General features: G+C 48.4%; 1 protein-coding gene across 1 annotated transcript; it reads left to right on the top strand.

Moving 5' to 3' along the window:
* The first annotated feature begins 13,694 nt into the window (after positions 1-13,694).
* On the top strand, positions 13,695-14,568 carry LOC128731821 (39S ribosomal protein L21, mitochondrial). The gene is made up of 2 exons (XM_053824965.1): positions 13,695-13,921; positions 13,977-14,568. The coding sequence occupies exons 1-2, from the start codon at positions 13,864-13,866 to the stop codon at positions 14,504-14,506; spliced, it is 588 nt and encodes a 195-aa protein (XP_053680940.1). The 5' UTR covers positions 13,695-13,863; the 3' UTR covers positions 14,507-14,568.
* Positions 14,569-14,731: the final 163 nt, after the last annotated feature.

The raw sequence follows: 14,731 nt of genomic DNA, 5'->3' as shown, positions 1-14,731 counted from the left end.
ATGCTAACGACACACCGTTCCAGTGGCATTCTATTAGCAATGGTTGGATGGGAGAGTTTTTAGCCTTCATATTAAGACGTTAGCTTTTTCGGGGACAATGCTGAAAAAATCAACGAGGCGGTAAGTAAAGGACAAAATTAAGACCTCATACACGGCCCACTTTTGGTGGAAGGCATGGATCATGCCAACACAGCATCCTCTAAACGCCACCACACAAAAATGAGATCACAAATCCGAGTGATCCCCCAGATTGAGGACCGATATCCGTGATCACACAAAGCCGTATGCTTTCGCTCGCCCCAAACGACCCCAAGTATGGCCCTTTTATGACATGTACTTTTATGAGCGCTCTCCCACGACGAGCTAGATGGCGCCACGACGCAACACCGGCTCTAAAGCCACACCAAAAGGAACAAGACCCCCAATCGAGCCTAGCAAGTGCGCACCCAACAGGTACACGCGACAGTTCGTCACCAAATTGTGCCACAATGATTGCACCAAACCGTGGGTGTTTCGATGCCGTAAATGTCACGACACTGGCGTGAATCACGGCCCGCACGGCCCAGGAACCACCACGTTTCCTGTCACTGGCATGGGTTTTTTTTTGTCACGGCATTGATTAGCAGGCGATCGGGAGGACCCCCAAGAGGACCCCTAAGAAGACCCCGAAACCACTCGCCTACTGGCCTCGTAATGAGCTAATCAATGCGAGCGCGGTGTGTGGATTTTTGTTGTGCTGTCGATTTCCAGGGGGCTGGCCAATAAAACCACACCTTCATGTGCCATGATTGACTGCCAGACCCGGGGCGGACGTGGGCCTAGCCCGGGACGACCCTGCCGACCATTTGATGGGCATCAACCGATCGGACGCTGATGGTGATGATGATGAGGATCGGCCGTTGTATGCGGGGTGTCCATTAAAAATCAAACAAACCTCCCCGTCGGTGTCGACCATAATAGATAAGACCAAAAACCGCGTGACGTGCGCCCGAAAGCAACAGGCTGAAAGTGTTGCCGGGAAGGCCAATTCCACATCACGCCCACGCGGGTGAGCGCATAAAAACTGCTCACCTCTCTAATGTTTATTACGGCGCTGTGTGACTGCGGTCCCGAAAAGGCATTAAATGGGTTTTTTTTTCTGTTCGACTCTCTATGAATATTGAAGTGACACTCTTGCTTACCTCCACGGTGCGCGGACGGATTCGGATCATGCTGTCAAGTGACTGAGGGACTGAGGGTGAAAACAACAAAACCTGGGCGCGACACTCGCGAAAGAGGTCAGAGATTTGGTGCCGCTTGCAATGCAGAAGTATCTCCTGCTAGAGGCACTTGCTGTGGAGTTGAGCTTTACATATCGTGCCAAGCGAAACCGTAAAGGGTGCACTCGATGCGCTGCTTGAAAGCTTCTAATCCGACCGAAGATGAAGATACAACGCGCTAGATTCAGACGCGCCCATTTCAACGATGACAAACGGAGATCGAGCGGCTAAGTCGATATAAGCATGCGCTCTACCACGTTACTGACAACGCCAGAGCCCCCAGCCTAAGCCCGGTCATTCGGCTCGTCATTTTTCAGGCTTACGTTGATGGGCCAAATCGTCCGGTGCCGCGTGATCCGCACAATAACGGTCGAGCTGACCACGTTTCCGATCGTGCGGAGTGCGCCCAAAAGCTTCGAAAATCGATTCGATCGCGAGCGAGCGCGGTGCGACGCGCTGGATCCTCGAAAATATGGCTAAACATTTCCATACCGTTTTGGCGCTGGGCAAACCCGAATAAGATGTCCGCTGAGGATGTGTAGACATGGGACAAGAAACATCAGAATTAGCATGTTTTTTTTTTCGCCTCATTGATGAATATAGCGGCGATTTTTGTTGGGCTTTTTTTTTCTTACTGCTTGTTCGCCCGCTCTTCGCTATCCGCGCGGGTGATATTATCCACCCTCGCAGAATTCGCGGCAACAGCATCAGAGCGAACAAAACGAGCAGGGAAAAAAACAAATCCCACCGAATACAACCGCGCTGCGAAATGCCGAATTTGTAAACGATTTTACGATTCAATATTGCCAATCAAACGTAACGTATTTTTGGTAGGAAATCCTACACAGATTATTGAAAGGATGACGCATTGCGCAACCGCCTCGGTGACAGTACTGGTTTATCTATTTTAATTTATTTCATTTTCTCCCGGTGGAAGGCCGGCGCGCGGAGTGCGGTTGAAATTTATGCAACCTATCATCCCGGTTTTGGGGGGCTGGTTCGAATATTGGATTTATTTACATAAAAATCCATACCCTAAGCGAATGATGTAATCACTGATTTATCGACATTTTTGGCTAATGAATTGGTGCCAAATTAAGTGGAACTGTTGACGGTACAAAGGTGTGCTTTTAAAGTTTGTTTTAATTCGTCTCCATTGCATCCACAAACATCGTAGTAGGCTAAATGTTAGAACACGTGATTTATATCCCGCAGCTATACATTCTATCTAAGCAAGCTGCAGAATGTTGCCACTTCCATTAGCTGCACAATCAGCGCTTAGTTATCATTGAGAAAGGAATTTATAATGTGACCTTCATAAATTCCTGCTACTAACCTTTCGCAAATCCATACTGGCGCTGATGTATGCTTTCAGCTCTCTTCAAACAGCAGATCAGACGTCGGAACTGTGGTCAAACGAATCACAACCACACACTACTAACAACTCACAATCGCTCCGTTTGCTGTACCACTGCAAATGGGCTCAAATTCCACCGAACGAACGAGATCGTTTCTGCAACAGCTTGAATCATATCATCACCACGCGAGCTCTGTTGAGTCACACCGTCCCAGCAAAATGCCAGTCACTTCCGCGCGTTCAGAACACGCCACTTTTCCACAATGCCCACCACACACCATGTGCACCGTTTATCACTCACTCACTCGCCGGCTAGCACGCTTTACGTAAGCTGCATTCATTCATAACCCAAAATCCAACCCCGTCGGGCTGAGATCGCGACCGAAACGCGACATTGAACACTTTCATTCACTTGATTGCGACGCCAGAACGCACTACGCAGGCGGTTGTTCGGCGTGATGGAGGCGTACGAGTGTAGAAATTAAAAGTCGTTTAGCGTCCATGAGATCACCATGGCGGATGATAATTAATTTAAATAACGCTTCTCCCGGAGGCCACCTCCATGTGGGCGAGTTGATCACAGCAACGTCCGATAGGTCAGTTCCGTTCGGTTAACCCCTAACCTGGCACTGACGAGGCGACGACACCGGATAATGCGGCCCTGCTGTAAACGCCCAGCCAACGTCCGGAGATCTCGCACATCTCCGATATTCCAGGCACCGAACCGCTCGCGAGCACCGCTTCTAAGCAAATGAAGATATTGCTCGTACCGTGGAGGCTCCCGCGCGATCGAGTAGCAGGAAACTCGCGATCGAAGGCACCGGTTTGCTCAGTAAATGGCTTGCGCGATGTCCTCTGGTTCCGAGCCGCCGCTCACGAACCACAACCACTTACAACCGCGGCACAATGACGCCTAGACGTCACCAGAGTAGCACTCGGGGTGCTGGTAAGGGTTGCGTTGGTGTTAACATTGCCTTCCAGCGTTCCGCCATCGGTGCTTGGGGTTTCGGGGGTGAGTGCGCGTTCGAAAGCAAAACTGGAGTGTCGCGTATTATGTCCATTTTCATCTGACCGATTTGGCCCTCTCGGTTTTGCGCGGTTTTGGAAACAACAAAAAAAAAGCCCACGGAAAGCGCAGTGCCATTCACCCTGCTCTTACAGGCGACATCCTTCTGGGGTGAGCATTCTGGAGAGCTTTTTTTTTGCTTTCAGGGCAGCTTCCCAAGAAGCGGATAGCGTGTACTCGAAAAGCTAGACCATCGCGAGTTCGAGTCACGCTCAAATCAAACCCAAACAAATGCTCCAGTGGTTTGGATCAATATTTGTACGCTCTGAGGGTTCAACTCGGTGGAATGGAGTGAGATCGACTTAACGAAGCCTCAGTCGGGGGTGTCACCGGAGTTTTGTACCTATTTAGGGAAGAGCGCTATTGTTTACTATTTATCCCAGTCATGGCGCGTAATGAGCATCGTTAAAAGTGAAGCAACCGTTTGTCCGGACCTGGAGCTTTTGCGTAGGAGCTTTTCGAGGATCCGGTACGCTGTTAGTGTGACAACTTGCTCACACTTTCGCGATACTAGCGCGACTTGTTTGGTTGTTTGAATTCTCAACAAACTGCGGCCACTCTTTTTTGGAGAAGCCCACCCTTTGGAAGTGGGCAACAAACTCGAAAAGACCAAACCCACCTTGTTATAATTGCCACTTTGACTGCTGAGGACACGCTGACTCACGCTGCAAATATTGATACTGTAAAGCAACCGAGCCAAAGTGTACACTGTTCCACTTCTGCGCTGGGTCGTTTCCCCGACAGATGACGAGGATACATGTCGGAGGTTCGGGCAGTGCATCGTAAAAGGAAGAGACTATCGCGCGTTTTATTATCTGATTAATATCTCCAATCGATCATTCGCAGCAAATGGCTCAGTTTAACCAAAAGATACACGAAATCCATCTTAGCGAAATCGTGCCTGAAGGATGCATAGGCCGCGCTGTTTGGGAGATTTTTTCGGCGGCACACTTTTGCCAAACTGGTCCACGTTGGGTTCCATCAAGCGGTGACGACCAACCTGTTCCGATCGGCGACAAAACCGTCCGCACCATTTGCAACACCTCCGCAGAACGGGGAATGACGCCGGCTCTATCGCTCACACACTTGTGCCTCTTTCTTCAGCAAACCTGGAGGCGCATACCGTATCCGTTGCGATTTAGTTTACTAGATAATTAATTACTTGCCTATGACAATTGCCACGCAGCGATCCGCCACCACCAAATCCGACAGGTGAAACCAGCATCAACACCTAACCGGGCCACGATCTGCATACGGGTCCGTAGTTCCGTCAACTTCAAAACCCCCCAGCATGGAAGGCTTACATGGAGCGTATTAGTGGGACGTCACCTAAGCGTTCGTCGCCTGCTGTGCGAAATGATCTGATTATACGTGGCGGTATATTTTACCGCTCTTTCGCGGCAGGACATCCCGCGGCAGATGACAGCAGAACAGGGCCAGGTCGTGAAGCCCCGGAAACACACCATATATGGTGCAGTTAACCTCAGCGCCCATCGACAAACGCTTCTTCTGCAAGAGGTCAAACACATCCGACAGTGCGACAGAGCAGCACTTCAACCGGTGCCGGCCTTGGATGGCCTGGAGGTTTGCTTGAGATCGTAAACTCGCCCTCCAAGCTGCCGATCGTCGTTTAAGGTGATAATGGCTCCGACTCCGTACGTCGACATGCGCTTTGTTGGCACAGAGTATTGTATATTTTCCGTCCTGCCTGGTCAGAAAGCCGCCTCGCGAGGGTGCGTTTATTTGCTCGCTCATAAAGCTGCCAGCTCGCGTACGATCCTTACGAACGGATATTTCTCGCGCGAGGGGGAGAGTACACACTTTATGGCTTAATCATGCACAACAAAGAGCTGCCATCCTCTGGGGGTTAAAGAGTCAAAATCGTTCTTTTACGAGTCCCACGCCTTGTGATGGCAGACCTACTGCAGGTCGTTGTAAGCTCAGTGTCCGAGCTGGCCAGTATGTGGACGTTTATTATGCATCAAGCTCTTCAGTCATTTCAAAATTCCACTTCAAAATTTGCTCTCTTTTCTAGCGACGTTTTCACAAAAAAACAAATCACTTGACAGGTGTCAACCGAAAAAGATCGCGCTTAAATCTCCTGCTGTACCATCAAATTCACTCAAAAATCCCAGTGATCTCGCTGTGGAGAGATTAAAAAAAAAGCTCAAAGATTGGAAAACAGCTCACATTCTCATGGGCACTCGAAGCCAATCGAGGATCAAGGTGGATAGGACCGTGCAGCCCTTCGAGAGGTATCACGCCGTCCTCTCGCCGGATTCCCCTCGAAAAGCCCGTCCGTCCTTCGTCTTAAATCGTCGATATCTTAGCGCCCACTCGCAGACAAGCTGGCTGCTCCGTGGCCCCGCCAACTCCACTCTCTCACCCTCTCTCTCTTGCCTTCTCCACCCCTAAAAATCCACCCAAACCCACCCAATAGCCCACACCGGTGATTGGAATGAATGAGTTGTCTCCCCCTCGCGTGGTACCGTTTCGTTTCGCGCATTTTCGATATACCTGTGCGCGCGAGATGGGCCACGGGGCGGCCCACCACCGCCGCCGCCTCTACTTCTCCTCTTTTGAGCGCATATATGGAAATAACGAGTCTATACAAACAAAAACGACACGAAGTGCGTCCTCCACAGGGTACCGTGGGGGCTCTGTTTGGGCGGAGAGGGGAGGATCGTGTCGTGGCATGATCGTGCGCCACATACCGCAAGGTACCAAGGCTGGGGAGAGGGTTTGGACGGAGGTCTAAAGGGAGCTGGTGTGGAGGGCATCAACTCGAAAAACCAGCTAGACACCCACGTGTATTTATTATTGTTGCCGTTTCGTTCGCACACGTGGAGCTTGAGCTTGAGTTTGCTATCGCAGGTACTGAGGTAGGCCCCCCTTCCACACAGCTACACCGAGGGGTTTCTCTCTTACCACCGGAAGGCCCACCAGAAGTATGCAATCTGCAGCTGCATTGCGGTCATGCACCACCACACTTCACCAATCGAACCGGTTCGCGCCTGGCCCTGGAGGTGAAGGAAGTGTTGCGAATTTGTACCAAGCGTCTTTCAGCGCAGCCCATTAGTCGCAGCTTCCCGCACCCTCACCAGGACCCCCAGGACTCCCTGCACAGGGGAACCGCTGATGACAGTAAAATGTGCTCCGGGTTTGGGGCCTAGACTTTGGCCCGGTTTGGACCCTAACCATCGTCGAACACATTCTTCGACTTGTGCTGATTTATGAGGAGGAGTTGCGCGCGTTTGAGGACCGTCCACCACCGTCCCAAAGTGCAATCGCTTGTTCCGGGATCGCGTTCTGGGAGCCAGAATCATGATTCATCTCGCGCACAATACCCAACCGTCAAACGTTCAATCGTGCCCGTGGTCCGTTTTTGTACGCGAAAAATCCCACTTTCCCGTCCGGGGGCCGTTCCCATTGAAGTCCAATTTGGGTTCGCATTTCATTCCCGAACAAAACCCGGTAGAATTCGCCGGTAAGAACACTCCGGGTGCCCCTAGTTGGGCATCTCGCGGGCGGGGTGGGCTTTTGTTTCGCGATAGAGACGAGAACCTACTGTCAACCGAAAGATTGCCGCCCTATTCGGGCAGGCTATTCTATAATTAATCGGACAAAGTGCGCGGAAACCGTTTCGGGCGCGTTTTGCGTGCTCCTAATTTGTGAGCCCACCGGTCAACCCCGGGGTGGACCGGGCCATTTTTGGGGTTTGGGGTGGCTCCATCGCTTCGTGCGAAGGGGTGAACCTTTGTTGCGCGCTCCAACCCCTACAGAACGCGCTCGGTGCGTGGTGGTTTGGCGCAAAGCGAGACGAAATAAAACGCAGCCCGATATACCTTTATAAATTATGAATTCTCGATGGCGAAATTTTATTCTTCCAAATACGGGCAATCATGCGTAGGTGAAGGTAAAACACAGGCCCTCCCCTGTGCAAGAACGAGCTTTTACATGTTTTGTGTTTCTCGTCCGTTGACCATGTTTGTGTGGCGTTGTCAGGAGGTCCGAAGCTTGGAGTGGATTGTCTAGGGCATTCACCATGGTGGACGTGCAGGACCCAGGATGGTAGGGTCTGGCGTGGAGAACCCGGGAAAGCCCAACTATGGCCGCGGAACGGCGTGGAACGAATAAATTCTCCACTCGCGTGACCGCTGGTATGCGCGCTCCACATTAGCGGAATTGTCCTGCCCGAAGGGAGACGGGACTGGCATTGCTAGGGTTTGCTGGTGGAATGTAAAGTTGCCTGCCGGAATGCGTGGAATTGATTACTGAATTATGTGTGTTCACCTATCGGAAAGTACAAATGCGCAACAAGCACCTGCGTTCGTGCGCGACACAAAATTGCCTCTGGCGTGTTTTTACAGCAGCTCACCTGTTCGGTTGCTCTGGTGCAATAGTCTCCCTGCCCGATAGAGAGCAGCTTTAAATTTCCCACTAAACCCAGCGTGCTTGGATGGCTGGATTAATTTCGTTCAAACTTCAGCACCAACGGCTCGTAATCTGAATAACTTCTTGCCTTACTCGACGATCTGGGGGATATTTTTGCATATAAGAAAACCACCTCCAGGAGGGTAGATTCCCATTTAGGTCGTCTCCCATCTTTGCGTTCATCGAAAGCTCGGTCGATCGTCAATGGTCCTATTTTGGTGCTAATACCAAATTTAAACCTTCAGCAAGACCATAATTTTAGGCAAGCTCTACCGCATGCCCCCACGGGGGTGAATTGAAAGAAGAAAACTAAGTAAACACACTCAACCAAAGGGTGTTGCACCCTGTGTTGGTAGAGCTTCCTTCGAGCAGCTTCATTTTCCTGCGCAACATTTGCGTGCGATGAATAAGCACAAGCGAAGCCTTAATCCGATAATAATGCCCATCTTGGTGCCGAGAGCTGCTCGCATTTCGGACCCATCTCAGCGAGCTTTAATTGTGCAAGCAAGAACAAACGCATGCCAATGAAGCCATAAATGAACGGTTGGGTGGTCCCAGCTCCCAGAAGTGTCGTTGATCATCCGCGTGTGCACTTCCAGGTTGCCGATCTCGGGTTGCTTTGCACAAGCCGGGGGTGGGGCCGTTTATGGGATCGGGATTAAGTTCATAAATCATTTCCCCGAACCGTTGCAATCGAATCGTCGGCCCGTGGAAGGGTGGGTGAGCTTGACCGTGTTTTGACATCATCCTTGGCAAAGCTTGTTAAGAACGACCTGAGTCCCGACCGAGAAGCTCATCCGAACATGGGAACAATTCCATTTACGCGAATGCATATCATTAGACGCGAGGCGTTCGATACTGTGGCAGCTATGTTCGATGGGCTGTTTGCTTCCCAACCGATGCGATCCGTTCGCTGGTTGCCTACAAGGAAACTTGCAGCGGAAATTCCTGCGCGAGGAAAATTATTACCCCATCGCGCGCGTGTATGCGGTCGGCGATTATTAACCTCGTTCAAGCTCGTTTATGCATTCGCTACGGAGTTCCAGGTTCGCAACTTAACACATTACGAATCGGCGCAGCTTCTGGGTTGTGGTGCGAAAAGTGACATGATCGATCAGTCCATAGCGATCGCCTACTCTTAACGTGCGAGATAATCTCCCTAAGCTACGCTACGTACACTGTACTGCCCCCAATGCACGTCACATTAGATACCTTCTTTTGGTGCCGCTCAAATGCAACCAATATCCGATAGTGACTGGAATTGCGACGGAACACGCAAGCCTGCTCCAGAGCTTGCAGCCTGGAGAAACCAAAAACCGGATCGACAGATACGGAGCGCTCAAGGAAGGGCGAAACCCGAGCCAGCCGCCCCATAATCATGACCGGTGTTAATTTATGCGCCGACTCTAATCTAAATTAGCATTAAAATTAATTGAAATAAATTACAATCCGCTTCTGCGCGCGCGGTCATACCGTTAGGTCCGAAAGTCTCGGCCCTTGCGAGTCGGACCGTTTTCCCTTCGGAAGCCAAAACAGGGACACCACTTGGTTACGCCTGATTTCTGTCCGCGTTATTATTGTTATTACCCTCATTACTGTGGGGTTCGTTCAGCCCACTCGCGGTTCCCTGGTTCCATCGTGATCATGTGCACGAAATGACATAATCAGGGGCAGGGACAGCAGGTCCCTCTGCCGATTAATAGCGGCGTTCGTTGGCAAACCGGGCAAAGGTGTACTATTAATTACAGCTTTGCAATACACCTTGCTCCTTGCTGGCGCGACAGATGATCAGGTTTTTGGGGCGACAGAAATGTAAGTTACCCAGTTTACTACTTGTCCAACATTGAAATTACCGTTTCGCGTGCTAGTTCGAATGAAACGTGTTGTTTTGGTTGCCTGCTTACATGAGACCGGAAACATCTCTTGGGGTGCGTAGGAAAATGCTTTTGAACATGCTGATCGAATTGGGTTTCAGAGAGCTTTTAGCATAAAATTTATTATTTCTTATTATTTGATGGAAAATATATTTGTTGTACTAGTTTACAAAGCATACCAACCGACTTCTTATTCTAATTCTAAGCATTACTAATTGTTGTATTGTTAAGCTTAAAGCTTTAGGAAAAAGCATCGATTCGAGTGAACTCGAAAGCTCATAACGTATGTTCTTCTCGTCACATCCACGAATTGTGGTTTTTAGGAACGGATTTTCCATATCTTCTTTTGGAGAAAGGTGACACATCTATTTTATCTATTGAATACGAAACCATTCGATTGGAATATCCTCAAAGGCTCACCAACGATAAAGCCCTCATAACACCATGGCCTGGCACGGTGTAAGTTCGAATCTTTTTTGCTTAAAATGAGACCCCAAACACTTCAATAATAATAGGCCGGCAGGCGTCGTTTGGCCAATCGGCATAACCTTATTTGCGAGGACGCGTAAATATGAAACCCCTCTCTCAAACAACGGTCAAAGTCATTCCGGTGTAATCCCGAACGAAATCACCGCGCCATTCGTTTGGCGGGCAGGAATGAATCCGCAAAAATTAATAATCGGAAACAAATGGCACATAAAAGAGCGCATGTTAAAATTAAGGACAGTAAAAAAATAAACCTGCCTTCGCTTTTGGCCATCGCCAACAGCGGCGATGCACAGTGGGCTTATTTCCAGAAAAAAGGGCAATTTGTGGAATGAGTTCTTGTTTCCGTCCTGTTTGGAAAGGTGTTCACAAAAAAATCGCTCAATAGTGGTTGAATTTGTGCTTCATATAACGTCGTCCTTGTATCAAGCGAATCATCCAAATGCGGTTTCTGTGAACCACACTGTACAGGACGATCGATCGGTTGGCTGATTCGGGAGAGATCTTGGAAGCAGGCACAGCGATTTCACGTCGTTACACGTACGTTACCCCCTGCATGCCTGCCTGGTACAGGTGCCACATCCCTCATCCCCCGTCCACGCACAAGGACGAGCAGAGGCCGCACAGAACGGAGGAAGTGCACATCGTCCGAGGGCCCGGTGAGGGGCGATTAACTACCATCTAGGGAATCCGGTGGTGGCAACAGCAGTCCCAGTGAAGCGCCGGCACCGGAGGAAACCATCCCACACGCGTACGCAAAAACACTTTACAACTGCTTATTTATGGCACACGAGAAGAGACCGGCAGGAGCGTTGGGAAATTATCGATGGCAGCGATGGGTCTTCGGTGTGGGGCGAGAATGGACGCGAAATTGTCAAGTGACGACCGGTTGGTATGACTTCTCCGGCCGCCCATTCATGGTGTGAAGTCGGTTTCGTACTTCTTTGTCAGTTTTCTTACGTGTCGCGTTGAGCACCCGTGTTTGCCCTCTTCTTAGAGGTTAGGTCATACTCGTCGACGGATAATTAGTACGAGCCCACCGTCGCTATTGCGCCGTGTGGCGTCTGGTCGACCAACCTTTTTTCACCTACCAGGCTCGGTTTCTGATGCGAGAATAGAAACCCATTCTAGCGACAATCGAAACACGCCCGATGACACCTCGCAACATAGCAGCGGCATGAAATATGTTCGATGGAGGCGCCCACTTGCGCTGGTGCTATTGTTACTCCTCCAGTGGTACCCTTCTTGACGCGAAGGAGTACACAATAGTGGCTGCTGGTGGTGGAGGAATATGAGACCCTGGGAGGCCACCGGTTGGTCGGCTCTCGGTCCGTTTCGCTTGTAAATAAATCTTCATTAGCGTCCGGCTGATCCTCGGCCCGTTTGTCAAATTAAAGCTGATGAAGTGAGCAAATCATAATCTCTAACCCCCGGGCCGTACGCTCCACAAGAAGGGTGCCTCTTTTTTATGTGTGTGCTTCCGCCTTAATCATGAACGGCGGCTATGTTCGTCACCCACCATAAATCACGCGGGTTGTAACGATATTTCGCTGCTGCCGCAAACGGCAAACGGCAGACGGCATTCTACGAGCGATTAGAGACGCTCATATGCGAAAAAAAGCACGATCGCGTCCACCGTCGCCAGTTCTATAGAGCGGTAAGTGTAGGGTCTCTTCGCAGGACGGCCTACGCATCTTGATGGATCGGTGTAAAACCATGATTGCATGGCTTGCTTTTTTCCCCTTCGATTCATACGCATTTTACTACCGGTATCTTTTATTGCTAATAAAGTAATAAGTTGTCATCGTGCAGGCGTACTGCAGCGCCATTTTGCTTGAACGTTGTGAAATTGACTTTTGTATAATGCTTACACATCATATTTATTTCGCATAAGTGTCAGAATACCTTCATGAAACGAACGACTTCTTAGTACGATTGTGAAGAACCGACCAGTATGGCCCGTAGTTAGTGATCTTCGAATCTTCGACGTACGAGTCGAATGACCATCATTAACAAACCCTCAAAGTCCTGAAAGCTTACACAAAGTAGCATTCAACACATCGCCGGAACATTCCGTTTCCTTTTACGTAGCCAACGTGCTCCCAACAATGGGTAATTTACGATGACAATTGTAGAGCAGTGTAAATAGAGACCGCAAACCGCGGTCTGGTGCCGCCCGCGCGAACTAACCGAGCCTTCAGCTTGGCGCGCGCAAGCTTTTTGAATTCAGATTCCGCGTGCCGCACATCACTTCCGCCACGCGAACTGGGAGACAGTTTTGTCTAACAGCACCCATTTCAGATTCCGAAATCTGCCATGCTGTACGTACGGTCTGTTTGCCGTTTAAGATATATCGTTAACAATTTTTTGCTTCATCCCAAGCCAGCCAGCTTTTAAACGCCAAAACATTCCGCTCGTAAGCATGAGCTCTACGAGAGCAGACTTATTTTTTTGCATCATTTTTGTTGAAACAATCTCGGCGGTTTTGTTACACAAATAGTTTTGCGCGGAGCGCGAATGTTCGCGTGGCATTCGGTAGCGTGGGCAGTGGATACTTTTCTTTTGTTTGCCAAAGAGTGTGACCGCTGGACACCTAAACAACCACTTGGCTTGTCAGACAAGTTCAGCAAAAAAGCGCTACGAATTTGGATATAAGTAATGTTTTATAAACTCGTACAAGACGGATTCGTTCAACCAAAGCGTTCAAGAGTGGTTCTAACGTTCCTTGAAAATATAAAGCTAAAAATCTTGCAAAAGAACGACTAGACTTTTTTTATTTAAATTCTATTTAAAAACTTGCATTTTCTTATTTTAAAATAAAATCAAATATTGTATTTCAATTAGTTATACAACAGTACTCAAGGAAAGTGTTTCGTGAAAGGTTTTATTTTTACAGTTTCATTGGTCTCATGTATATTTAAAATGAATTAAATATTTTACGCCACCTTGTAAACAAAAAAATAAAATTCACAATAAACATAAAAGTTGTAACAAAATTAACACTTGGTCTGTTAGTCGGACAGTATCAAAGCAACGAATTCAACATTTCCTTGTGATATAATCAAATCACATATTTATGTTCGAAAATGTAATACAAAATTCGGAACAACGGCCACTCAAGTGACAGTACAGCCATTTGATTCGAAAATGTCACATTTGACATTTGTGCTGCGAGCGTGCGGTTTGTTTTGGAAGAATGTTATAAGCGGAAAAGAAATTGTTACTCAATTTCCTTATCCAATATTATCTTTACCATTTTCTATTACATGCAATATGAAGTGGATGTAATTAGTTAATCAACAAAGAATTAGCCTGTGAGTAAACTACTGGTTTCTTCATCGTAGAAAGGTAATCTTGTGCTTCGTCATACTAAGTGAAAAAAGCAGAATGTTTTTAAAGCAGCTAGCTGGTTTGTTGAAACCTTCGTCGCTAGCATCATTCATTGGTAATGCTTTTTGTGACGTTCGGTTTCGTCAACATTAATTAGTGTTTTATTTTAGAACCCTTCAAAACTGCTCCTCCAACTACTTGGTGGAACAATGCTGCTGCGTTCGCAAATCTTCGGTTTAATAGCTCTACCGCGATAGCTTCCCTGTCGGATAAGAGCACGATTGATTCTGTCAACAAACAGCTAAAAACAGGCTCGGAAGGACGATTGTTCGCGGTCGTTCAACTGTGCGGCAAACAGTTCAAAATAACCACCGGGGACATAATAGTGGTTGAAGGTTATTGGCCTCCAGAAAATGGTGACCGTTTGCGGTTGGATAAGATCCTGCTTGCTGGCGGCAAAGATTTCTCACTGATCGGTCGGCCGCTGCTCGCTCCTGGGCTTGTTGATGTGCAGGCCACCATTATTGAGAAAACGCTATCCCATACTCGTACACACTTCCGCAAGAAGCGCCGAAAGCAGTACATTCGTATCAATTTCTATCGCACTCAGCAAACGATGATACGAATCAATTCGATCGATGTCACCAGACAACTGAACGAAGCAAGCGGATCAGAAGTAAATGAAGATAGGTTCTTTTAATGTTATGTAGAGTGCATTTCAATGGCAATTGTAGCTGCTGCGAAATAGACAACCAGGGAAATTATAAATGCTTCTGTGTCTATATCTTAAAGTAACTTGATTGAATCGGGTATTTCAGTATCATAACAGGAGTGAAACCATAGCGGTAAGCGTTTTTGAATTTTTTTATGTTTTTTTTTTCAATATCACATACTTTTTGGATTATAAAATCTGATATTCTATTTC

Source organism: Anopheles nili, chromosome 2 (assembly GCF_943737925.1).
Source record: "Anopheles nili chromosome 2, idAnoNiliSN_F5_01, whole genome shotgun sequence".
Taxonomy (NCBI): Eukaryota; Metazoa; Arthropoda; class Insecta; order Diptera; family Culicidae; genus Anopheles; species Anopheles nili.
The sequence above is the reverse complement of the archived record's forward strand: the minus strand, read 5'-3'. Positions and strand labels throughout refer to the sequence as shown.

What these genes read in the sequence shown, in the direction of transcription:
- LOC128731821 (XM_053824965.1), top strand. Translation starts at nt 13,864, where the DNA reads ATGTTTTTAAAGCAGCTAGCTGGTTTGTTGAAACCTTCGTCGCTAGCA. An exon ending in GTCGCTAGCATCATTCATTG is followed by an intron (nt 13,922 to 13,976) that starts GTAATGCTTTTT and finishes GTTTTATTTTAG; the next exon opens with AACCCTTCAAAACTGCTCCT.